The sequence below is a fragment of the Manis pentadactyla genome, chromosome 5 (genome assembly GCF_030020395.1).
Source record: "Manis pentadactyla isolate mManPen7 chromosome 5, mManPen7.hap1, whole genome shotgun sequence".
In the NCBI taxonomy this organism is placed as follows: Eukaryota; Metazoa; Chordata; class Mammalia; order Pholidota; family Manidae; genus Manis; species Manis pentadactyla.
The window spans coordinates 159,415,465-159,439,334 of NC_080023.1; the positions used below are offsets into that span (position 1 = coordinate 159,415,465).

At 48.4% G+C, this 23,870-nt stretch overlaps 1 protein-coding gene across 2 annotated transcripts in view; it reads left to right on the forward strand.

The window, feature by feature from the left end:
• PPP1R16B (protein phosphatase 1 regulatory subunit 16B) overlaps positions 1-21,897 on the forward strand; it is a 93,582-nt gene extending 71,685 nt beyond the window's left edge. The window contains exons 4-11 of one of the 2 annotated variants that reach the window (XM_036902289.2): positions 625-770; positions 2,882-2,985; positions 4,636-4,760; positions 9,796-9,921; positions 10,468-10,543; positions 11,251-11,380; positions 11,473-11,641; positions 17,196-21,897. In XM_036902289.2, coding sequence (XP_036758184.1) covers positions 625-770; positions 2,882-2,985; positions 4,636-4,760; positions 9,796-9,921; positions 10,468-10,543; positions 11,251-11,380; positions 11,473-11,641; positions 17,196-17,705 — 1,386 coding nt within the window. In that variant the 3' untranslated portion in view covers positions 17,706-21,897. The remainder of the gene's footprint in view (positions 1-624; positions 771-2,881; positions 2,986-4,635; positions 4,761-9,795; positions 9,922-10,467; positions 10,544-11,250; positions 11,381-11,472; positions 11,642-17,195) is intronic. The other variant, XM_036902290.2, reaches the window with a different exon arrangement.
• The last annotated feature ends 1,973 nt before the right edge of the window (positions 21,898-23,870 follow it).

The window sequence follows — 23,870 nt, forward strand, 5'->3', positions numbered from 1 at the left end:
CAGCCAGGAGCATATACGTGGCTGTCTCCTTCCCAGGACTTTACCAGGACCTCCAGAGCCCTCACATGGAGCTGGGTTCTTTTCAGGGAGGCTTGATTACTTGAGGCTTCCTGGAGAACTGAGTCAGAGGTGTCAAACTATGGTCCACTGCCAGGAAGGGGGACTCTTCCCCCAAACCCCCTCATCTCCACCAACACATACCCCTGCTTCAACCTGAGCAGCCCTGCTTGAATTTACTGGTTATCAAAGGTAGAATTCTCCATTCAATTTTGTTTGAAGGAGGCCTTCTGGAATTTAAAAAGAAAAAAGGTTTTTAAGCCTTATTCAAAATTTTGTCCCATTTTCCCAACACTTGCAAATGCTTTTATAGCTGATCTTTAAGTGTGTCATATTACACTTAGATTTTTATCTTGTATACTATTAACTGACTCATGAAGAAATAGAGGTTCAGAAAGGTTACGTGGCTTGCCCAAGGTCATACAGCATGTAAGTAATGGAGCTGGACTCAAACTCAGGCAGGTTGGTTTCCTTGTCCTTCCCCTTGGCCTCTGGAGGGGAACTTGGCATGTTCCCCGAGGGTCTGGGGCCCTGCCCAGAGCTGACCCACCTGGGTCCCCCTTGCAGTGCTGCATCGACAACTTTGAGGAAATCGTCAAGCTGCTCCTTTCCCACGGTGCCAACGTGAATGCCAAGGACAATGAGCTGTGGACGCCGCTGCATGCTGCGGCCACCTGTGGCCACATCAACCTGGTGAAAATCCTCGTTCAGTAGTACGTGTGCCCCTCCCCCCAGAATGGCCCCCACCTCTACCTTTGGGTTTTTCCAGGTTTGGCTTGGTTTGTTTCTGTTTCCCTCTCTCTCCTCAATGTGTTTTTCTCTCACTGACTCTCTTCCTCTCTTTCTCTTTCTCCCCCCATCCTTCTCCAGCTCTCTGGGCCTTCCTCTGATGGTTCTCTCCATCTCTGTCTTTCCTTCCCTCTTGGTCTTGTTCTGTCTTTCTCATTCTTTGTCCCTCTTCATTCTCTCTTTCTCCCTTCATCGTCTTTTTTTTACCCCCCCAAACATTGTTGTGGTAAAATACACATAACATAAAATTCACCATCCGTGCATTACAGGAATAAATCCCATTTGATCTTGGTTTGTAATCCTTTAACTAAATTCAGTTTGCTTGTGTTCTGTTGAGGATTTTTGCATCAGTGTTTATAAGGGATATTGGGCTGTAGTTTTCTTTTCTTGTAGTGTCTTTGTCTGGCTTTGGATCAGAGTGTCATTCTATTTTTTAATCTCTTTTTGTGTGTTTCCATGAGCCCTTGAGCTTATATTCATCTCCCCCACTCTCTTTATGCATTGTTGACATTTTTGTTGTTCTTATAAAAAAAAAAAGTCACGCATGCTTCTTTGCCCCCCAAATCCTGTCCATGTGCTTTTCTTTGGGGCAGAACCTGCTTTGGAGACACCATGTAGTGTCTCTCCCAGGAATAAGGCCATTTCTCTCTCTACCATAACTGATAGTCCTTTCCTGCCCTGAAATTCTTTCTAGTCTGCTCAGGTTCTGTAAACACATGGAAAAGGCAATATTCAATTGCAGACGTATTCAACTGAATTCATCCAAGGATTGGTGGGCACTTGAGCTGGGCCAGGCCCTATGCTGGGTGCAGGGCACTCAGGAATGCGAAAGGCCTGAGGAACCGTGCAGGAAACTAAATGATTTCAGTGCTAGTGCTGAGACAGAGCAAGACCGGTGGGCTGGGGTCCCGGGAGGCCAAGGAAAGCATCTGAGGGAACGGGATCAGAAAGTGGCTGAGAGCAAGTGACCTTTTGTGGAGGTCTTGGCAGAGCAGCAGGAACCCATTGGCTGGCTGCTGAAGGGGGGGCTGATGGTGCTATTGGCCTGGCTCAGAGAGGGGGACCATCAGCTTGCCCCGGGCACATGGGAGTTCAGAGAAGTCATAGCAGAGAGCTGTTAGGCCCAAGGACTGACTGGGGTCCCATGCCCATACGTCTGATGAGAACCCGGGTGTGGCTCAGTCTGCCAGGAGCATCAAGTGGCCCCGGGCCCATCACTGATAGTGGCCAGCTGGGAGAGGAAGTGGTGCCAGCCTGGTGCAGTGGGTTCCCAACTCCCATCTGTACCAGAATCTCATGGGCATGGGTTTAGAAGCCATACTCTTGAGTCCCACCCCCAGAGACTGTTTCAGGAGGTCTGGAGCAGAGAGCTCTGGACGCTGCCTTTCATTTCATTTCGATGGTTCCTGCGCAATTCCGCCAGGAGCCCAAGGCTCTGCCTCTGCGCCTGTCCTGGTCAGCAGCTTGGAGGAGGAGCTGGGGGATGGCTGAGGAGGTTTCCGCGTGCGGGCCAAGGCTGAGATAGAGCATGGGGAAGCAAAAAGGGCTGGTACAAGGGAGACCTGGGTTTGAGTCTTGACCCTCCCACACCCTAGCTGTGTGACCCTGGACAAGTGACTGAACCCGAGTCTCTGTTTCCCTTGAGTGAGATGGGCCAATAGGAACACCCTGAGAAGACATCCTGAGGACTTGCATGAGACAGTGGTGTGAAGGGCTTCGATCGAGGCCGGCTCTAAGCAGATGCCGGGTAAAGGGAGCTGCTGACGTTGATGTTAGTTTATTATTGTCCTTAGGGAGGACTTGGTCATCTGTCCTCAAGTGCCTGCCTTCTGGCTCAACAGAAGCCAGGGGAGGTCCGCAGGGATAGTTTTCCTGGGATTTTGGCCCCTTCGCACCTGGGCGCCTGGATTCCTGAAGCCATTGTCCTTGCTGGGGTGTCCCGTAGAGGGGCTGTGGTGTGAGGCTGGAGGGCAGAGGCAGCCAGACGGGCCCTGCCCACACCTTCCTGGCCCTCCCCCTCCCCCTTTCTCTGCAGTGGGGCTGACTTGCTCGCTGTCAACTCTGATGGAAACATGCCGTATGACCTCTGCGAGGATGAACCCACCCTGGATGTCATCGAGACGTGCATGGCTTACCAGGGTAAGGGCTCAGTGTGGTGCTGCGGTGAGCACGTCTTACATCAACGCCAGTGAGCGAGTTAGCTAACTGCAGGCCTGCCTGGTGCTCTGCGCTCAGGAAATGGGATGGGCATCATTATTATCCTTATCTGTGTGGTTAAGATGATGAGGACTCAAAACGGCCCTGGAAAGCGTGCTGTGCGAAAGGGAGGTATTGTTCTCATCCGTGTCACCCACACACGTGGGTGGCCTCAGCTGGCCTTGTCTCCTCTTCGTCAGCTGTGACAATTCAGTTTAATAAACATTCACAATACAGATATATTCCCATTTGGAAAAATAATAAAAAGTCAAGAACATTGGCTGGTGCCTGCTTTGTGCCAGGCACCACACTGGCTGCCAGGGACCTGGATAAACAAGATGTGGGCTGTTCTCAGCTCACAAATGAGCTTCAGAGAGGAAACAAATGTAACTATCAGAGACCTGCCCTCCCCCACCGCCCTGCATGCATACGTCTGAAGCTCCCTCCTCAGAAATCATTCTCAAATGCAGGCCCTTATCTGCAGCCCGAAGTCCTGTCTGGGCCCTGCCCCTGAGCCCTTCCCAGACCACTGCAATCACCACGGATTTGGTCTCCCCACCCCCTGGCTTTTCTCTCCACCTTCTGCAGGGATTCTTAACGATTCCTGTGCCCATCTGCTGAGTCTTGGGATGCCTTCTCAGAATCATGTTTTGAAATGCAGTTATCAGAATCATAGAATTATGAAGGGAACCAATTATATGAAAATATAGCTACCAAAATATTTTTGAATGTGTTATATGGAAACTTGATTAATTCAGGAAACAATAAGATAATGTGATATGAAAATACCTACAGTTTCTGTTGGTGACAGAGTCACATGCACTGCTCATCCCACTGTGGGCTTTGCTTGTATGCTAACGGAAGGATATGCTGTATTTCATTGAAAGGTTAGTGAAAACAAACATGTCATTTCTTTCTCTTTCGAGTTTACAGACCTCCCTGAGTTCTATCCAAGAGTGTTTGATCTGATAGATGAGCATGTCACCCTTTCCTTAAATACCATTAGTAGCTTCCAGTAACTTAAACTTTTTAGCCAGAGATTCAGGCTCTAAAGTGTCTTTCTGGGTCCATCCACCTCAATTTACTCATCTCTCCATTTGAAAGTTATGTATTCATTCATTCATTCCCATAATAAAAATTCATTAAGCATTGTGCCTGGTGCTGCAAACACAAATGTGGATGAAAATAGAGGAAGCGAACACAGACCCTAGTGAGATAGGGTCGTCAGGGGAGGCCAGCTGGGGAGGTGATGCAGGCCATTCCTAAAGGATGAGACAGAGCCTTCGTTTGAGCAGCTGGAGGTGGGCGGGTGGATGGTGGGGATTTCCAGGTAGAAGAACAGCATGCAGAACTGTAACCAATACTATGACAGGGCCCAGTGGGTTCCAGGCAGGAATGGCCCTTGTTCTGCGGGCCAGAGCATGGTGTTTGTGTTCGCTGGGCCAAGGAGACAATGATATGTGGGCATGTCTGTCCACCCTTTGACTGGCAGACCCTGGGAGCAGGGGCTGTGACACTCCCATCTGCTCTCCTGTTCCGCCTAGAGGTCTAGATCTGGGGGGTGCTGACTAAATCCCCCCTTCCCTGCTGCAGGCATCACGCAGGAGAAAATCAATGAGATGCGGGCAGCTCCTGAGCAGCAGATGATTGCGGATATCCACTGTATGATTGCAGCAGGCCAGGACCTTGACTGGGTAGATGCCCAGGGTGCCACACTGGTGAGGAGATGGGCTAAGCTGGTTTGGGCTGGGGTGGGGGTCAGTACTAGAACTAAGACCAGCTAGGGCTGAAGTGGGTCAGCACCTGGTGGAGACCAAGTGTATACAGTTGGGGTCTGGCCGTGGCACTGGACCTCCTCCAGATCCCCTTTGGGGCCAGTGTTGCCTCTGGAATATGGAGAGTTAGTGGACCAGGGTTCAGCCCCTTTGAGAATCTGGCCACTCTCAGCCGGGGCTGCGAGTCAGGAGCCCTGGGTGGGAGGCTGGCTCTGCCGTCTACCTGTTCTGCCTTCAAGTTCTAGGTGTCCATCCTGAGCTCATTATTTCACCCTCCTGCATGATGTCTCCATGTAAAAGACTGGTGCCACCATTCATCTACTCACCCATGCATTCTGGCTTTGTGCTGCCCCTCCCCCTGCCTCTCTTCTGGATTCCCTGACTTCAGAATCCAGACACTGCCCAGTCATCCATTCATCCATCCTTCCACCCATCCATCCAGTCAACACACACCTCCTCTGTGCCACATGCTTTACTAGACCCTGAAGATACAGAACAATAGAATCTTCTTTTCTCACATCTGCCTGCTTGGCTCTAAGCATCCTATCAGCTCAAGTGTCAGTGGCTTGAGAAACCTTCGTGACCTCCCTTCATAGGCCTTCTTTGCACAGTGCAGCCCAGTATTGGGGAGGGCCTGTTTCTGTAGCCTCTAAACTGAAAACAACAGCATGGCCTTGGAAACCCACACCCGGACCCCTGTCCCCTTGCCAATGGCTGGGCCCTGCCCTAGGCTTGGGGTCTGTGCTGGTCCTGAGCATGGACCTGATCAAGGGTGTCAGATCTTGAGCTCAACAGTAGGGCTCAGCAGTACCAAGTTCCCTCACTTGCCTGCAGGCCTGACCTGGTAGCCCAGGTATGATAACTGAGCTTCTCCCACCTGGTCCTTAGCCTATCCCTTGCCTCATGCCATTTTCTATTAACTGGGCCCCTGCTCAGATCACCTGCTCAGCTCAGCACTCAAGGATGGAATCAGGTAGTGAGACTGAACTCTGTAAAATGAACTTAAGGCCAGGCTGTACCAGGGCTTTGCCCACCCTGGCTGGAGCTCCTCTGGGTCTGTGGCCAGGCCTGCTGCACAGAAAGGTCTTCTACTCTTGCACTGAGGCTGGCCTCAGAGTGGCCCCACTCACATGGGATGAGCACAGACCTTCTGGAAGGTCTCAGATCTTCCCAGTAAAGAGCAGATACTAATAGTAATAGTACTTTCCTCACTGGGTTGATGAGAGGACTAAATGGGATTCTGCATGTAGGTGTTTAGCACAGAGTCTGTAAACTCTCAGTAGATGTTAGTGATCAACATTAACATTCTTCTTCTTATTATTAACAGTATCACTGTCCCAGTCATGCTTTTTTATTCCCAGAGAAGTACGAGGCCTCACCGTTTGTAATGTCTGCCTGGCCTGCCCAGAGTCATTCTCCATAACTGGCATGCATCACACATTTATAAATCAGATAATTATACGAATTTTCATGGGGGCCTGTACCAGATCACACCCTGGGTTCATTCTGCAAATTAAAAAATAAGGGAAAACCTCTATTTGCTGAAATCGCATGACAACTTTACCCCAGGATGAGACAGCATCTGGCCATTGGAGCTGTATTCTGAAGGCCACTTCCTGGAGCCATGCCTTTGCTGTCCCACTGGCTGGGGCTCTGTTGCCCCATACATCAGCCCTCAGATCCCTCCAGTTTCCTCTGGTTTATTCCCAGCCAGGCTTCTGCTGGCCTTCTGTGTTCTCACCTTTATCTCCCATGTTGGCTGGGCAGTTGGCTTTGCTCTGCTTTGTCTCCTTCTGCTCCTTCAGCCATTCCCAAGGTGTACCCTGTCATCAGGTATCTCTCTAAAGTGTTAATCACTTTCTGGGTGTTCATCTTGTGCTAAGCACTTTATGTATTTTCTGGGAGATTGAGCAAGTGGGACAACTGAGGTCTGCAAAGTAGTGTCCATCACTCGAGGCCTTGAATGGTGCCAGGTTGACAAGCTGGGGCCTCACCGTGAGGTTTTCTCTCTCTCTCTTTTTTTTAAAGTTTTTTATTAAGGTATTGTTGATATATACTCTTATGAAGGTTTCACATGAAAAAACAATGTGGTTACTACATTTACCCATATTATCAAGTCCCCACCCATACCCCAATGCAGTCACTGTCCATCAGTGCAGCAAGTTGCCAGAGATCGACTATGTCCCTTCTCTGTGATACACTGTTCTCCCCGTGATCCCCCACACCATGTGTACTAAACATAATACCCCTCAGTCCCCTTCTCCCTCTCTCCCCACCCGCCCTCCCACACCCCTCCCCTTTGGTAACCATTAGTTCCTTCTTGGAGTCTGTGAGTCTGCTGCTATTTTGTTCCTTCAGTTTTGCTTCTTTGTTATACTCCACAAATGAGGGAAATCATTTGGTATTTGTCTTTCTCTGCTTGGCTTATTTCACTGAGCATAATGTCCTCCAGCTCCATCCATGTTGTTGCAAATGGTAGGATTTGTTTCTTTCTTATGACTGAATAGTATTCCATTGTGTATATGTACCACATCTTTATCCATTCACCTACTGATGGACACTTAGGTTGCTTCCATATCTTGGCTATTCTAAAAAGTGCTGTGATAAACCTAGGGGTGCATATATCTTTTTGAATCAGAGAAGTTGTATTCTTTGGGTAAATTCCAAGGAGTGGGTCAAATGGTATTTCTATTTTTAGTTTTTTGTGGAACCTCCATATTGCTTTCCACAATGGTTGAACTAGCTTACATTGCCACCAGCAGTGTAGGAGGGTTCCCCTTTCTCCGCATCCTCGCCTGCATTTGTTGTTCTTAGTCTTTTCAATGCTGGCCATCCTTACTGGTGTGAGGTGATATCTCATTGTGGTTTTAATTTGCATTTCCCTGATGATTAGTGATGTGGAGCATCTTTTCATGTGTCTGTTGGCCATCTGAATTTCTTCTTTGGAGGACTGTCTCCATATTCTTTGCTCATTTGTTAATTGGGTTATTTGCTTTTTGGGTGTTGAGGCGTGTCAGTTCTTTATATATTTTGGATGTTAACCCCTTATTGGATATGTCATTTACAAATATATTCTCCCATACTGTAGGATGCCTTTTTGTTCTGCTGATGGTGTCCTTTGCCGTACAGAGCTTTTTAGCATGATGTAGTCCCATGAGTTCATTTTTGCTTTTGTTTCCCTTGCTCGAGGAGATGCATTCAGGAAGAAGTTGCTCATGCTTATGTTAAGGAGATTTTTGCCTATGTTTTCTTCTAAGAGTTTTATGGTTTCATGACTTAATTCAGGTCTGATCCATTTCGAGTTTACTTTTGTGTATGGGGTTAAACAATAATCCAGTTTCATTCTCTTGCATGTAGCTGTCCAGTTTTGCCAACTTTTTGGTGTTGAAGAGGCTATCATTTCCCTGTTGTATGTCCATGGCTCCTTTATCATGTATTAATTGACCATATATGGTCAGGTTTATATCAGGGCTCTCTAGTCTGTTCCATTGTTCTATGGGTCTGTTGTTGTGCCAGTACCAAATTGTCTTGATTACTGTGGCTTTATAGTAGAGCTTGAAGTCGGGGAGCATAATCCCCCTGCTTTATTCTTCCTTTTCAGGATTGCTTTGGCTATTTGGGGTCTTTTGTGGTTCCATATGAATTTTAGAATGATTTGCTCTAGTTTGTTGAAGAATGCTATCGGTATTTTGATAGGAATTGCATTGAATCTGTAGATTGCTCTAGTCATGATGGCCATTTTGACAATATTAGTTCTTCCTATCCATGAGCACAGGATGTGTTTCCATTTATTGGTATCTTCTTTAATTTCTCCCATGAGTGTCTTGTAGTTTTCAGAGTATAGGTCTTTCACTTCTTTGGTTAGGTTTATTCCTAGGTATTTTATTCTTTTTGATGCAACTGTGAATGAAATTGTTTTCCTGATTTCTCTCTCTGCTAGTATAGGAATGCCACAGATTTCTATGTATTAATTTTGTATCCTGCAACTTTGCTGAATTCAGATATTAGATCTAGTAGTTTTGGAGTGGATTATTTTGAGTTTTTATGTACAATATCATGTCATCTGCAAACAGGGACAGTTTAACTTCTTCCTTGCCAATCTGGATGCCTTTTATTTCTTTGTGTTGTCTGATGGCCATGGCTAGGACCCATGAGATTTTCTCTTTTTGGATTTATTATTTGCTATTGCTGCATAACAAATGACTCCAAAACTTAGCATCTTACAACAGCAATGAATATTTATTACCTCACATAGTTTCTGTGGGTCAGGGAATTAGAACAGCTTAACTGGGTGGCTCCAGCTTGAGGTGTCTCATGGAGTTGCTGTCAAGACATCAGCTGAGGTCTTACCTGGTGCTATAAGGTCCACTTCCAAGATGGTGCGTGCACATGGCTGGCTAGTTTGTGCAGGATGTTGGCAGGAAGCCTCAGTTTCTCATCTTCTTAGGACCTTTCCGTAGGACTGCTTAAGGGTCTTCACAACATAATGGCTGCCTCGTCCGAGGATGATTGATCCCTGAGAGCATAAGGTAGAAGCAGCAATGCTTTATATCATCACCTTGGAAAGCACACAGCACCGCTTCATACTGTCCTGTTTGTTAGAAGCGAGTCAAGGGGCGAGGAATTAAGCTTTATCTTTTAAATGGAGGGGTGTCAAATAATTTGTAGACATATTTTAGAAGACCATATCGGACCTCTGAGATTTCTACAGGGCTCAGCACGTAGTAAGGACTTAAAAAATGCTGTTGCCTGAACTGCAGGGGCTCTAACACCAACAGCAGGGAGAAGAGCTTACCTCTCTGCCTTCCCTCCTACTCCATCCACATTGCAGCCTTATTAAATCCTCTGCAACAGGGCTGGCATTTCCACCTCATTCTATGCCATTCTACAGGCCCCAAGCATGATCTGGGACCGGGGTTGGGGAGAGGGCTATCCTGCCTCCCAATGTGGGAATTCTCACTTCTTTCTTCTCCTTCAGCTGCATATAGCTGGAGCCAGTGGGTACCTGCGGGCAGCAGAGCTTCTCCTGGACCATGGAGTGCGTGTGGATGTGAAGGACTGGGATGGCTGGGAGCCCCTGCACGCGGCTGCATTCTGGGGACAGGTAGTCCTCACGCCTGGGGCTGTGTGGGAGGCCAGCACGTGGTCAACCTGGTGTCCTTTGGGCTGGCAGCTGGTTCAAAAGAGCATAAGACCCACTTAAACTGTTGACCAAAGCTGATATGTGGGATATGAAAAGGCCTAAGGAGTTTGCAAAAAACGTTGAACAAGTTATGCCTTCACAAGAAGGTAACCATATTTGCCCAAGTTGAAAATTCCCCACATTTCTGCTTTGAGTGTCTTCTCCAGTTGTTTCCCAGATGTACAACTCCAATTGTAGCTTTCATAGTCCCTCAGACACGTGACAGCTCTAGAGTTACAGTTGACTCCTTCTCTGCTTTGGCAGGGCCCAGGCATCTGCAGAAGGTGTCAAGCCCCTTGTGTGTTGCCAGGATTCCTGGCTCCAGGGTACAGCCTTCCCTGGAAATGAATTTTCCCCCCCGTCATCCATTCTTTGGGTCACATCCTAGGAGGCCTTGGGCACTCTTTCCACCCCCTAGGCTTTCTGAGCCCTGGGCCCGGGGAACATGGGCTTCTTCCTGTGTTTTAGATGCAAATGGCAGAACTGTTGGTGTCGCATGGGGCCAGTCTCAGTGCCAGGACATCCATGGATGAGATGCCAATAGGTAAGCCCAGCACACCTGGTATACACATAGGCCCTGTCAATTTTTTGATGGGTAGAGGGATGAATGGATGAATGTGTGGTTGGCTAGATAGTGGATTGGTGTGTGGATGGACAGATGGATGAATGAATAAGTTAATGGATGGTACATTAATGTGCAGATGGACAGATGGATGGGTGGATAGATAAATATATGGATAAGTGGATGAATGGATGTAAGGGTAGATGGATGGATGGATGGATAGATGAGTGGGGCATGAATCTGTGAATGGATGGCTATGTCAGCAAATAGGTAGATAGATGAGTTAAAGGATTAAGTGGATTGAAGAGGTGGGGATATATGATTTCAGCATCTTTGTTGAATTTCTTGCTTGGGCCACATGGGGTACCTGCTTGTTTCTCTTGATACTTCTCATATCAGGAGAGTTGATGACTTTTCTTGGAAACTATCAAAGGTGCATTAAATCTTTTGTCATAGCTGGGAACTTTGAGAGTTATGTGCATGCATGGAACCTGGGTTTCCTGTACTTATTCTCCTCTAAGGATTGGTGTAGCTCAGGAAGTAAGACTGGAGCTGTTTTCTTTCCTTTTTGCGTGCCCCAAAAATTGCTAGGAGTTTTCAGTGGGTTGGGAGTTTCCTCTGGTCGGAAGGGTCCTCAGTGGCCACAGCTCCTGTACCACTCCCCACAATGGACTCCTCTACCCCTTCAGACCTGTGTGAGGAGGAGGAGTTCAAGGTCCTGCTGCTGGAGCTAAAACACAAGCATGACGTGATCATGAAGTCACAGCTGAGGCACAAGTCATCTTTGAGCCGGAGGACGTCCAGCGCGGGCAGCCGTGGGTGAGTCAGGGGCAGAGCCGCCAGGGGGCGCCGTGGAGGCTATGCCTGTGGCTCCTGGGCGCAGCCCTCCAACACCTCCTCTCTCCCCTCAGGAAGGTGGTGCGTCGGGCCAGCCTGTCAGACAGGACCAACCTGTACAGGAAGGAGTATGAGGGAGAGGCCATCCTGTGGCAGCAGCGGAGTGCCACCGAGGAGCAGCGGACTTCAGCCTACAACGGGGACATCCGAGAGCCCAGGACAGACCAAGAGAATAAGGACCCAGTGAGTGGCCTCGTGCCCTGCCCCCGCGCCAGCCACTGCCTTGGGAGGAGGATGGCCCTCCCCCATCCCCCGCCTGGGCTTGCCTCTTCATGCCAGAGACTTCAGAGGGAGGTTCGCTGGTCAGGGCCCTGAAACCAGCTGGATCCCATCTGATGGGGCTGGCCCCTGTGGCTAACAGGGTGACCCTAGATGTGCTCAGTCAGAGTCAGGAGGTTCGGCACATGCTGGGGTCTCAGAATCGACAGGGAGTGAGTAACCACTATGTGCCTGCCTGTGCTCCAGCAGGTCTAGTTCTGGGATTCCCAGAAGAGAGTTTCAGTAGGGAAGCCACCCTGGGGGTTAAGGCACAAAACTTTTTTGGGGAAATACAGCTGTATTTTGAGAATTGTGGTTAAAAGAACCCATCTAGTTGGAAGAAATGTTTTTGAAAAACTGAGCAGGGTGCTGGTAAAACTGCTAGGAAGCTTACTCCAGTAGTAAATCCTTCCTAAGAGGAGGCTTGATTGGTTTCCTAGGACTGCCGTATCAAATAACCACCAAACAACAGAAATGTATTCTTTCACAGTTCTGGAGACTAGAAGGCTAAACTCAAAGTGTCAGCAGGGTTGGTTCCTTCTGGGGACTCTCAGGGAGAATCTGTTCCCTGCCTCTCTCCTAGCTTCTGGTGGCTCATGCATTCCTTGACTTTTGCTAGCATGACTCCACTCTCTGCCTTCATCTAGCGTGCACGTGTGCATGTGTGTGTGTGTTTCTCTTAGAAAGACATCAGTCATTGGATTAGAGCCCACCCCAGTCCAGTATGAACTCATCTTAATTTAGTTACATTTGCAAAGACCCTACTCTCAAATAAGATCACATTCAAAGATCGGGGGTGTACATGAATTTTGGGGGTACATTATTCGACTCAGCACCAGTATACTCAGGTTCATGCATGGCTGCTGTCTTGGTGGGTGGGGCAAGCAAGTTTGGGGCCAGAGCAGAATTGCTGGGGACCAAAGGCAGAGGATGACCATAGCAGCAACAGTCTGCCTTTTTGGTTCTTCCACCACACAATGAACAGCTGCAGACATTTCTAGAGTATTGCTTTGGAGGGATGCAAAATCACTTGCTGCCCTGTGTGCCCATGTACATGTCTCAGTGGGACCCCTCTGTGGCTTGAACAGGGAGGTCGTATGCAGGCTTGTCTCACCAGCAGAAGCAAAGATGCCTATGGGAGGGAATCCCCATCAAAACTGCTGGCTGGGCAGACAGGCACACACCCAGGCTTTGTTCTGCCTGGTCCTGAAGCTTGGGGGCTGGGGAGAAGAGAGTTGTAGATTGAAATCAAATCACATTTCAGATGCCTCCCAGCTATGTTCTATTTGTTTTTTGTGAAGTACACACATCTTAAATCATGGAACTTTTATAAATGTATACTCTCAGATGCGTGTACAGACAATTTCTGTACCCACAGAAGGCTCTTCTAGTCCATTTTCCCACTTCAAACGTATCCACTGTTTAGCTTCCAGTAGAAAATTAGTTTTGTGTCTGCATTTGCATTCAACCGGACTCTGGCATTATGTTGTCTTTTGTATCTGACTTCTTTTGCAACTATGAGATTCAGTCATGCAGAGGTGTACAGCGGTAGCTCATTCTCTTTCATCGCTCTGAAGAATTCTGTTTGAATATACTACAATTTACGTGTCCATTCTCCTCTTGATGGACATTTGGGTTTCCAGTTTTTGGCTATTTTGAATAAAACTGCTCAAAACATTCTTGTGCATGAATTTTCCACCAAATTCATGAGCACTATTTTTGGTCGGGTATAGACCCAGGAATGCAGGGTGAGTCAGGGGGAGGCACACATTTACCTTTAGGAGATACTGCCAGGCAGTTTTCCCCAGTGGTTGGGCCTATGTGCTCTCGCATCAGCAGCATGTAAGCATTTCTTGCCACGCTCCATCCTTCTCATTTGCGCCATCCAAGCAGGGTTGCTGTATGACTTGCATTTTAAATCTGTATTTCCCTGATTGTGGGTGATGCTGAACACCTCTTCAGTGCCGATTGGCTCCCGGGTTACCTCTTTGGTGCAGCGTCTGTTCTTTTGCCCTTTTTTTTGGGTTGTTTCTCTTTTCCTTCTTGATTTGTAGGATCATTACAGAAATCCATATGGAAGCAGCAACCACCCCCACTCCGCCGCCACTAACACACACACACACCAGCTTTGTCCCTGTGTTTGTTCAGATCTCGCAGGCCCAGGGTACCCCCAGAAGTGCTCATTGATGTGGGGTCCCATACATCATTAACCCATAGGGGAAGGTAGGAGGATATGGCCTCAGGTGGTGGTGGTGAATTTCTAGGGCTTCCTTCTCAAGGTGCAGTTTGGGGTTAGGTGAAGGGGAACAGATGGGCTCCTTTGCCTCTGGGGCTGGGGTTTGAGGCCTGCAGAGGAAAGAGAGGGTACAGAGATGGCATAGCCAGCAGCAGGCTGTCCTCATCTCAGTGACCTGGCAGTCCAGTCCCAGGACATCAGTCAGGGTCCAGGGCCCCAGATCCCAGTCCCAGCCCTGGGGACAATGAGCTCACAGGACCCAGCCACAAAACTCAGAGCTCCTTCCTTTGTCTTTTCTACCTCTTTCAAGGCTTCAGGTGTTGGTAAGGATGTGATAGTATCTAAGTCAGGGATTCTCAAATGTGGTCCCTGGACCAGCAGCATAAGCGTCACCTGGGAACTTGTTAGAAATGCTCATTTTCAGTCCTCACCCCAGATGTACTGAATCATAAACCCTGGGGTGGGGACCAATGATTTGTGTTTTCACTAGCCCTCAGGGCATGCTGATGTACAAAGAATTTGAGAACCACTTATCTAAGGGAGAATTTGCTCGGCCTGACCTCCAAATCAGGTTTCTGTGAAGGCTCTGACTTGGCAGCCTCCAGGGCTGGTTTTGGTACATGCCGTTGGCAGAGCTGACTGCCTGGTACCAGGCATAGCAGTGGTGAGACAGCCCCATCTCGTCAACCAGTGGTTCACAAGCTTAACTGTACAAGAAAATCACCTATGATGGTGCTTTTGTTTTTTTATATTTTGTTTTTTCAAATCCTGATGTCCAGGTTGCAACCCAGACTGATTAAATCAGGATCTCTGGGCTTGAGGCCCAGGTGTTGTATTTATGTATTTTAAAATAATTAATAGACTTGATTTTTTTGAGCAGTTGTATGTTTACAGAAAAATAAGGAAATACCATAGGGAATATAGTCATTAATACTGTACTATCTTTGTATACTGACAGATGGTAACTATATTTAATGGAGTGAGCATTTAATGATGTAGATTACTATTAAACCACTACGTTGTATACCTACAGCCAACATAATATGGTATATCAGCTATACTTCAGTTTTAAAAAAGACACATCATAAAAAAGAAAAATAAGTAGAAAGTACATACAGTTTCCATATATCCCCTCATCCTGTCCCCCAGTTTCCACTACTATTAACATCTTGTGTTAGTGTAGCAAGTATATTAACATTGATGAGCCAATATTGATACATTATTATAAACTGAAGTCCATAGTTTATATTAGGGTTCACTCTCTCTGTTGTACATTCTATGAGTTTTGAAAAATGTACAATGTCATGTATCCATCATTAAAGTTTTGCACAAAATCCTCCCACTGCCTTAAAAATCCTGGTGTTCCACCTGTTCATCCTTGCCTAACCCCTGGGAATCACTGATCTTTTTATTGTTTTCATGTTTTTGCCTTTTCCAGAGTGTCATAGAATCACAATAGGTAGCTTTTCAGATTGGCATTGTATGTGTGTTTTTAACTCCCCAGCATTGCATCCAAAGCTGAGACCCAGTGTCTTAGGTTCCTGCTGCTCAAAGTGTCAGCAGGGACTTGTTAGAAATGCTGAAATTCAGGTCCCAATCCAGACCTAGTGAATCAAAATAGGCATTTTAGCAAGAGCCCCAGGTGACTTCTATGCACATATCAGTTTAAGAAGTTCTGACTTAGACCATCTAGACTCTGTCCCCCACCCTCCATGTGGCTTCAGTCTGCCTGCACAGTTCAGAAGGAGCCATTAAAGAAAAAGAACAAGCACACATGCATAAATGGAAGCTTACTATGGCAAGTGTCCCTTCCCACCATATTTCAACCTAATTATATATTTCTTGGAAATCTTCTCAAGAAGTGGAGATTCTTGGAATCACAAGTTGGCACATGGAGACTGCCTTCATTCTACCAGCTACAGAACATTCCAGTGCAAGTACTTGCCATAATCTCAGCTGCCTAATGTTGACTTCCAGGCTTTGCTCCTCCGAGGAAGTATATGTGTAAAACTGAGTCCTAGAAATGGGCTTTCTGGTGCAAAGAATGCATTCTTCTTTTTAAAACGTGGGTTTTTTGAGAGGATGTGATAGTGTTTTCCAAAGAGCTTGTGGCAGTTTACCTGCCTACCTTTTTCCCCACACCCTTGTGAGCACAAATAACAAACTAAAAATATTTGTCAATGTGATAGGTAAAAATGATATTTTATTGTTTAATTTTCATGTCATTAATAATTAGAGTGAATATTTTTTGCTCTATATAAACATATTTTCCTATGTTTATATGCTATATATATACACATACATATTTTTTTCTGTGAGTAGCATATTAATGTCTTTGCTTATTTTTTTCTGTTGGGTGGTTGAGCTTTTCAAAACGGACTTTTAGAGCTCTTTTTGTATTTGGGAAAGTAGTCCCTTTCCTGTCATATATGCTGCAGATACTTTTCCAATTTTTTCCTGTGTCTTTTGACTTTGTTGCTGGTGACTTTGCTAGGCTTTACATTTTTGTTACATTGTGAAATGTGTCTACCCTTTATAGTTTCTAGGCAGCAGCTACTTTTAAGGCTCTTCACTCTCCAAGGACTGCTGGGTATAAAAAAAATCTCTGGGTAAGAATTGCTGCCATTTGGAGTGGAGATATGCCGGAATATAGAGGAGAGATTACAAGTGACCAAACACTCAACTAAAGTCAGCTTACACATCAAGGGAATTTATTGGCTCCCATAACTGGAAAGTCTGGGCCCAGCTGGGTGCATGAGCTCAAAATGCATCATAGAATGAAGCCCCTTTCTCTCTCTCTCAGCCTTCCTTCATGTCAGCTTCCCTGTCAGGCAGATGCTTTGACGTGCTGTCTCCCCAGCCCCCAGCTGGCATCGTTCTTACCACCCGCAGTTCCTACAAAACAGAACTTTCCTCTTTCAGTTGTTCTAGCCCAAGTACCAGGGTAGTTTTCATTGAACCAGTTTCGGTTGAGAACCCATCCCTGAACCAATCCCTGCAGTGAATATATTGACTGGCCAGGCCTGGGGTCATGGTCCAGCCCCTGGGAGTAAGATGGGGTTGGTCAGCTCCATCAGGGTACATAGATTAGTGAGTTCCCCAAAGGAAGTGGAGATCCTATTAGCCAGGTAGGGAGAAATGGATGGAGGACAGGTCCTGACAGTAATACCCTCAGCAGAGGTACAAGTGGGGAGTGGCTTCAAATCCTCTGACCAGCTGGTAACGTTGTCCTTCTCCCCTCAGAATCCCCGGCTGGAGAAGCCCGTGTTGCTCTCTGAGTTTTCTACCAAGATCCCACGCAGTGAAATGGACGGGCCTGTTGAGAATGGCCTCCGGGCTCCGGTCAGTGCCTACCAGTATGCACTATCCAATGGGGACGTCTGGAAAGTGCATGAGGTGCCTGACTACAACCTGGCCTATGGCAGCCCTGGTGTGGCTGATGCTACCCCACCCTGGAGTGGCTACAAGGAGCAGAGCCCCCAGACGCTTCTGGAGCTGAAGCGGCAGCGGGCTGCAGCCAAGCTGCTCAGCCATCCCTTCCTGAGCACCCACCTGGGCAGCAGCATGGCCAGGACGGGCGAGGGAAGCAGTGAAGGCAAGGCCCCCTTGATTGGAGGCAGAACTTCACCATACAGCAGCAATGGGACCTCCGTGTATTACACGGTCACCAGTGGGGATCCCCCGCTCTTGAAGTTCAAGGCCCCCATGGAGGAGATGGAAGAGAAGGTCCACGGCTGCTGCCGCATCTCCTAGTCTCCATGGGAGGGAGGGAAAGAGATGCTTCAGGGAGGGGTCCCTGGAGTCCAGGCCAGCCCAGCAGCCCTGGCTGGGGAGGCATCAGAGGGCAGCTTGGGGGAGGTGGGCTCTGCCTTCCAGAGGAGCTCTGACTCCACGTCCCATCCAGCTGCCTATAGGATCACCATTTCCCGCGGCTCTGCTTCCTGCTGCATCGTCTGCTGTCCGAAACAAGGCCCCTAGTGACGTCCTGACTCACCCTGCTGTCAGATTTGGGGAAGACGGGCTGGGATTCCAGTTCTGTTGTTGTTAAAGGCTTCTCTGGACCAGTACCCACATGTCGCATATCAACACGCACATGTTCACACTCAATCAACTTGTAGAAATGGCACAGCTGGCCTCATGGGAAGCAGGTGGGACAGAGAATCTGTGGACTTTTCCCAAGAAGATTGAAATTAAGACCCAGAGTTTCATCAGCGCTGCCAATGTGGCTTTAGCAGGGGTGGGGCCTGCTAAGCTGAGACCCGTAGTCCTGCCATGCCATCCACATCTAGCAGGAACAGGAGGTCCTCTCTGTTCAGCGGGAGCTGTGAACCCATGTGGGGTAGATAACCCCCAGCCTTGCCCAGGCAGGAGCCAGCTGTGTGACTGCCCAGGGGCTCAGGTGGAAAACCAGGCTGTTCTATTCCTGGAATAATCCAAATCACATTCTGCTCTTAGACAGAAGTATCAGAAGGTGGAGGGGAGGGGGGGCAAAGTTAGCACTTCCCAAAGTGTATTTGATAAGAGTTAGGTTATAAAACCCTAGGTAGGAGGGAACTGAACTTGCTTTCTTTCATGGATAACATCACGGCCACTAGATTTTATTCACTGTTTTTGGAAAAATGAAGCTAAGTGAGGAGCTTCAGTTAGAGGGGCTTTTCCAAGGAGAGGGGTGAATTCATGTTGTTAATTTCTGCAAACATGTCCGGTAACCATGACAGAGCCCAGCGCCCTGGCTGATCTTTGTGAGTATTTAGACAGTCTGGCCTATGTCAGCAAGCCTTCCTCAGACTGAGCCATCAGTGAGCAGTGAGGGGCTACCGGGGCACCCACCGCTCCCAGAGTGAGTGCTCAGGACCCTGGCCCGGCTTTGCCTGTTCTGGGATGCTCGGTGAGAACAGTTTGCCGGTTGGCCCTTGTGAGTTCCTCCCTGGCCCAGGAGTCTCCCAGCTTGCCCCCGCCTGAAGCAGTGACACCCCATGGCTGCAGACCCAAGGTGACCACGGCCAGCACCCTGCAGTGTATTCTGCAGTTGGTCTCACCCCAGCTTGACAATTTCACAGCCCCAGTCTCCCTGATGCTGCTGGGGCGGGGGTGTTGAGGGGACCACAAGAGGCGGGCTGCCTGCCACCTGCCCACTGCGTTCTCTCATGAGCCCCTTAGAAATTGTTCCCTGTGAGTTGGGTGCTGTCTACAGGCTCAGCCAAAACCTATTGGTATAACTAACAAGCTACAGGTTTGTTCCAGGCTCTGTGCACCTTTGGTTTGTCCTAAAACTACCTCTTTAGAGCTCAGAAGGGACCCCCTAGGTCCAGATTCTGGGGATTGGGGGGGAAATCTGGCTTCCTTTTTTTTCCTTCTTTCTGAGCCTATGACCAGTTCTCCCTGGGGGCACCTGGGCCAGGGAGCTGGGGCTGGAGGAACCCCGCCTTGTGCCACATTCTGGTAATGGGGCCCGCTGCTGATCAGCTCCAGTCCCCACTGTGGCCCCCATGGCCCCCCCGGCCCAGAGAAGGATTTGGAGCCCAAGGGGCCTACCCAGGAGCAGGGCAGCCGGGCCAGAGAGCAGAGCGCTCAGGGGAGTCCCTCTGCTCCTGGTGGCTCCTGGATACAGGGAGGGTCACAGCACCCAGCCACCCCCACCCCAACTCCAGGACAGATCTGGTCCAGGGTGGAGGGGCAGCTCAGGAGATGGCAGACAGGTGTGAGTGAAGCCGCTCACATCCCTGGAGCCTGGGGTGGGCCTTCCATCATCTCAGCCTGCTGGTTGGAGCAGGGTGGGGGTGATCCAAAACCCACACACTTCGGCTTTAAAGCAGTGTTCAGATCAGACCGACACTGAAATTCCTCTTGAGCTGACTTTAGCTGCAAGCAGGGGAGGGCCTAGAGAAGCCGTATGCTCCGAGGAGAGGGCTGTGCAGGGCATTCCATCTATTTTCTCGGGGTCCAGAGACTGTCTGGCATTGACTGCTCACTCTGAGCCCTTCTGGCCATTCCCTCCTTTCCTCTTGCTTCCTGCCACTTGGGACATTCCTTTACCACCCAGCAGGCTGGAAATCCTAGCTGATTCCCCGATGGGAGCCAACTGCAAACGTCTGGGCATTAGCTCTCATTTCAGTCAGGGATAAGCCATTCCCCGTTAGGGCATCAAGTACCTGGGGAGCTTTCCCTGTGGCTCTCCTTGGTGTTGAGGGGCAAGCTGGGGCCAGGGTCATTCATTTATTCACTCATGTTCATTACTGAGTAGCTGCAACATACCAGGCACTGTCTTAGGTTCTGGGGATAAAGGAGGACTGGGATAGAGTGAGGAGGCTGCTCTTTACAGTGTTTCTCACTTGAGGACCATGAATATCAGCAGCCCCATTCAATTTGCCTGAAACAGAGTGACTGGTTCCTGGCCAGAATCCCTTTGCTTTTCAGTTCCTAGAATCCCTACACCTGAGAAACCATTATCATGGCCACCTGTGGATAACATTTGCCACTGAATGCAGGTGCTGGATCTTGAATTCCAAGCAGACACCATCCCAAGTCTTTCAGGAACTTTCAGGAATAGCTGCCTTCAAGCCAGCATCTATGGGGCACTATAAAATAGCAGTTTGAGGTCAGTGTCTAGAAGAACAAGGAGTCTGTCTGCACTTTGCTGCCAAATGCATCTCAGGTTCTTAAACTCATTGTCTCTTACTCATTTTTGCTCATTTATTAGGTAGTTCTTCTCCCCCGCCAATGGATAATGGGAGGAAAGGGAGCTTCTCCTTTAACATCAAAGCCTTTCTTCAGGAGTCGGCCTCTCTTCCCAGCAGGTGTGGATCTAGGAGTTGGAAGAAAGCTGGCAAGGTAGACCAGATGCCCAGCTCCCACTGAGACCCAGGTCTGGTGGCAGTTCCTGGCAGATTAAAGGAGGCTACTTCTAAAGCATGTGCCACATGGCTCATTGTAACCTCTGACCCTTGCTTCCAATTTATGCCCCAGACAACTGAAAGTTGGTGGCTATCACTAGTTAGTGAGTTTCTGGCCAGTGGCTCAGGGAAGCTGAATCAACTCTAGACACAAGCCTACTGAAGGCGATACGATGTAATTCTTTAAATATCGCAGCTTTGATGAAACTGCTCTGTGCTGTTTGATCATTGTCAATGGGCTTAGAAAAGTTAACAAGTGTGTGTCCCCTGTCCTACCCTACCACCGTTTCCTGGCTTTGTAATAACATGAGAGCGTTTTGGTTATTGGTGTCAGACACCTTTTGATCCTGAGCTTTCTCTCTCACTTGCTTTCCCAGAACAGGACGCTGGGGCACTTCCAGGAGTGCGCTTCTTACAAGATGCTCAGAAGGACTGTATTTAATTCTTGCTATTGTAGCCTGGAGACAGTCTCCCTTCCCCCAGGGAACGTAAGAGCAAAGGGTCACATGGTCAGTGGGTGGTTCCGCAGAAGTGACCCTCTTTGCCAGAAGCTATAGCCCTCTCCACGCTAGAAGTTTCTTATTGGCCAGTTGGTTAGAGGGCCTGCTTCCCACAGGCATTGCAAGTGCCACTGTGCGGGGCCTGGCTCTGCACACCCAGCAAAAGTTTGCAGACCCCCAGCCCTCCGCAATAATTCATCAGACCAGAAGCCACTGATGTACAGAGAACACTTAAGAAAAATGTATTTTATGTGAAAAAAAGTTAAAACTCTGTATACTGTATCAGCAGCTTTGTGTAAAAATGGCAATCAAGAGAGTCTAATATATTTAAAACCTTTTTTAAAAAAATCCTTGCTGATCTTTGATATTGTATTGAAGTAACTTCCAGGTAGCTTCCTGCCACATGGCAGTGGTGGGCCTTGTGTCCAAGACCACGGCTCATCCACATCCCAATGGGGCACATCCCTGGTGTTGCTTCCAGCTGCCAAGGCCTGTGACGGAATTCGCTGTTAAGAGTTTTTAATTAAGATTATTAAATTCCTTTTAATAACACCTGCTAGTGTGGCAGTGGTCATTGCTGTGGGCTTGCTTGAACTATTCAGATTTGAATGCACATAGAGGTGATTTCTGGGATAGAGGGCAGGGAGGGTTCCAGTCCCAGCTCCCACCACAGAGGGCTCACCCTTGAGGCCCCTGAAGCAGAGGGAGCTCTGAGGGCTCAGACATGGAGCCGATGTCTTTCTAGACTGGGAAATGGTGAAACCTGATGGATTTAAGAAAAGATGGGTGGCTGGGAATGACCTTCACTCTGTTGAATGTTCCCTTTGGAATTGACATGGAGCCCTACAACAGCTCAGATGTGTGTGTGTGTGTGTGTGTGTGTGTGTGTGTGTGTGTGTGTATTTCACACTTTCAAAGGTTTGTCTGATGACATATGTAACAGGGCTGCCCTTCTCTTCTGTTCTTGGAGTGCTCCAACTTGTCCTATCCTCTTCCCCCTACTCCATCCCTGTCCTTTTCCTCATATAACTCACAGTGGGGAAATAAACTACTACATACTACTTCACATTATTACACCACCGCAGCAGGTGAGGCCCTGGTTACTCTCACTTTTTACCTCAAGCAACAGAGGCATTGACAAGCTGTGCGGCTGCACCGCCCCAGACTGTGGTCCTTGTCTGTCATATGCAGAAGTTCGTTGGTGTCTCAGCATGGAAAAGGGTGTCCTCTCGGACCCTTCTGGAACGTGGATATCAGAGCAGGGACACATGGAAGACCCTAGACTTGGGTTTGAAAATCTTCACTAATGGACTGGGGATGGGGAGAGGATGAGAAGAGGGATAACTGCAGCAACAGGTCATCCACTTTAAAGTTTATTTGTTTCTAAATAATAATGGTAACCTCTCCCATTTATGAAGTTGTACATATGCTTTCTCATTTGCACACAGAAGAAGAGGCCTGAAACTTGACTGTTGGGTTTAGTATGGTGAGCTCATGATAATCTTGACAAGAGGTTTTGGTTGGGCAGTGGAGGCATTGCCTGATTGGAGAGGGTTTGAGAGAAACCTGGAGACGGACTTATTTTGAGGTTTTAGGCCATGAAGTGAGCAGAGGAATGGGGAAGAAGCTCTAGAGGAATGTAGGATCAAGTGAGGGTTGATTTAAGATGAAAAATATTCTGCCGTGTTTAGATGCCAATAAAGGGAAACTGATGGCCTAGGAAGAGGAATTTCTGAAGAGATACAGGTTAGCAGTGGAGGGGCTGGCAGCTAGTGCCCAAATGGAAGGATTGGTGTCAGGCTCAGGGACAGTTCCTTGATAGTAATAAGGCAGAGATGCAGACAATTAGGTATGTGTTGGGGAAGCACGTGGAAGGTCTCTCTGCTTCTATTTTCTCAGTGAAATAGAAGCAAACTCTTTTTAAAAGAGAGGAAAAGGTAGAATGAATGAAGGAAATGTAGGCTAGCAGGCAACCCTAAATGCCCACTGGAGATCTTGAATTTAAAGCAAAGCCAGTCAGCATGGTTGCGTTTTCTTTTTCTTGGCACTGTGCAACTGCAAAGTACGGAGAATGGGGTTTAACCAGGGCTGGGGGTTTGCCAGGCAAAAACCACTTAGTGAAAGAAGAGAAATCCACCTGAAGGTATAATCCAAGGAGTGGCTATTATGATGGACCGGTATTTTTGAACAAGCTCCGAGAGTCCGTGAGCAGCGCCAACAGCTTGCGGCCAGTCTCCCCTAGCTGGGCGTAGGTCCGACCGCAAGCCACTCAAGGCCAAGCCGAAGGAAGGGCCGGCAGGGGGCGCGCTAGGACTGTGGGGGCCTGGCACCAGGGCTTCAGCTCTGCTCTGCTGTCGGAGCCGCCGCCTGGTAGCACGGCCACTCAGGCCCGGAACCCCCTTTCCAGCTGACCACAAAGAGCTCGGCCCTGGCAGAGGGGAGCAGGAACCGCTAAGTGGGAGAGGGGACGGAGTGGCTGGCTTTAAATTCCACCAAGCCATCCTAGACCTAGGGCTAGAGGTGTC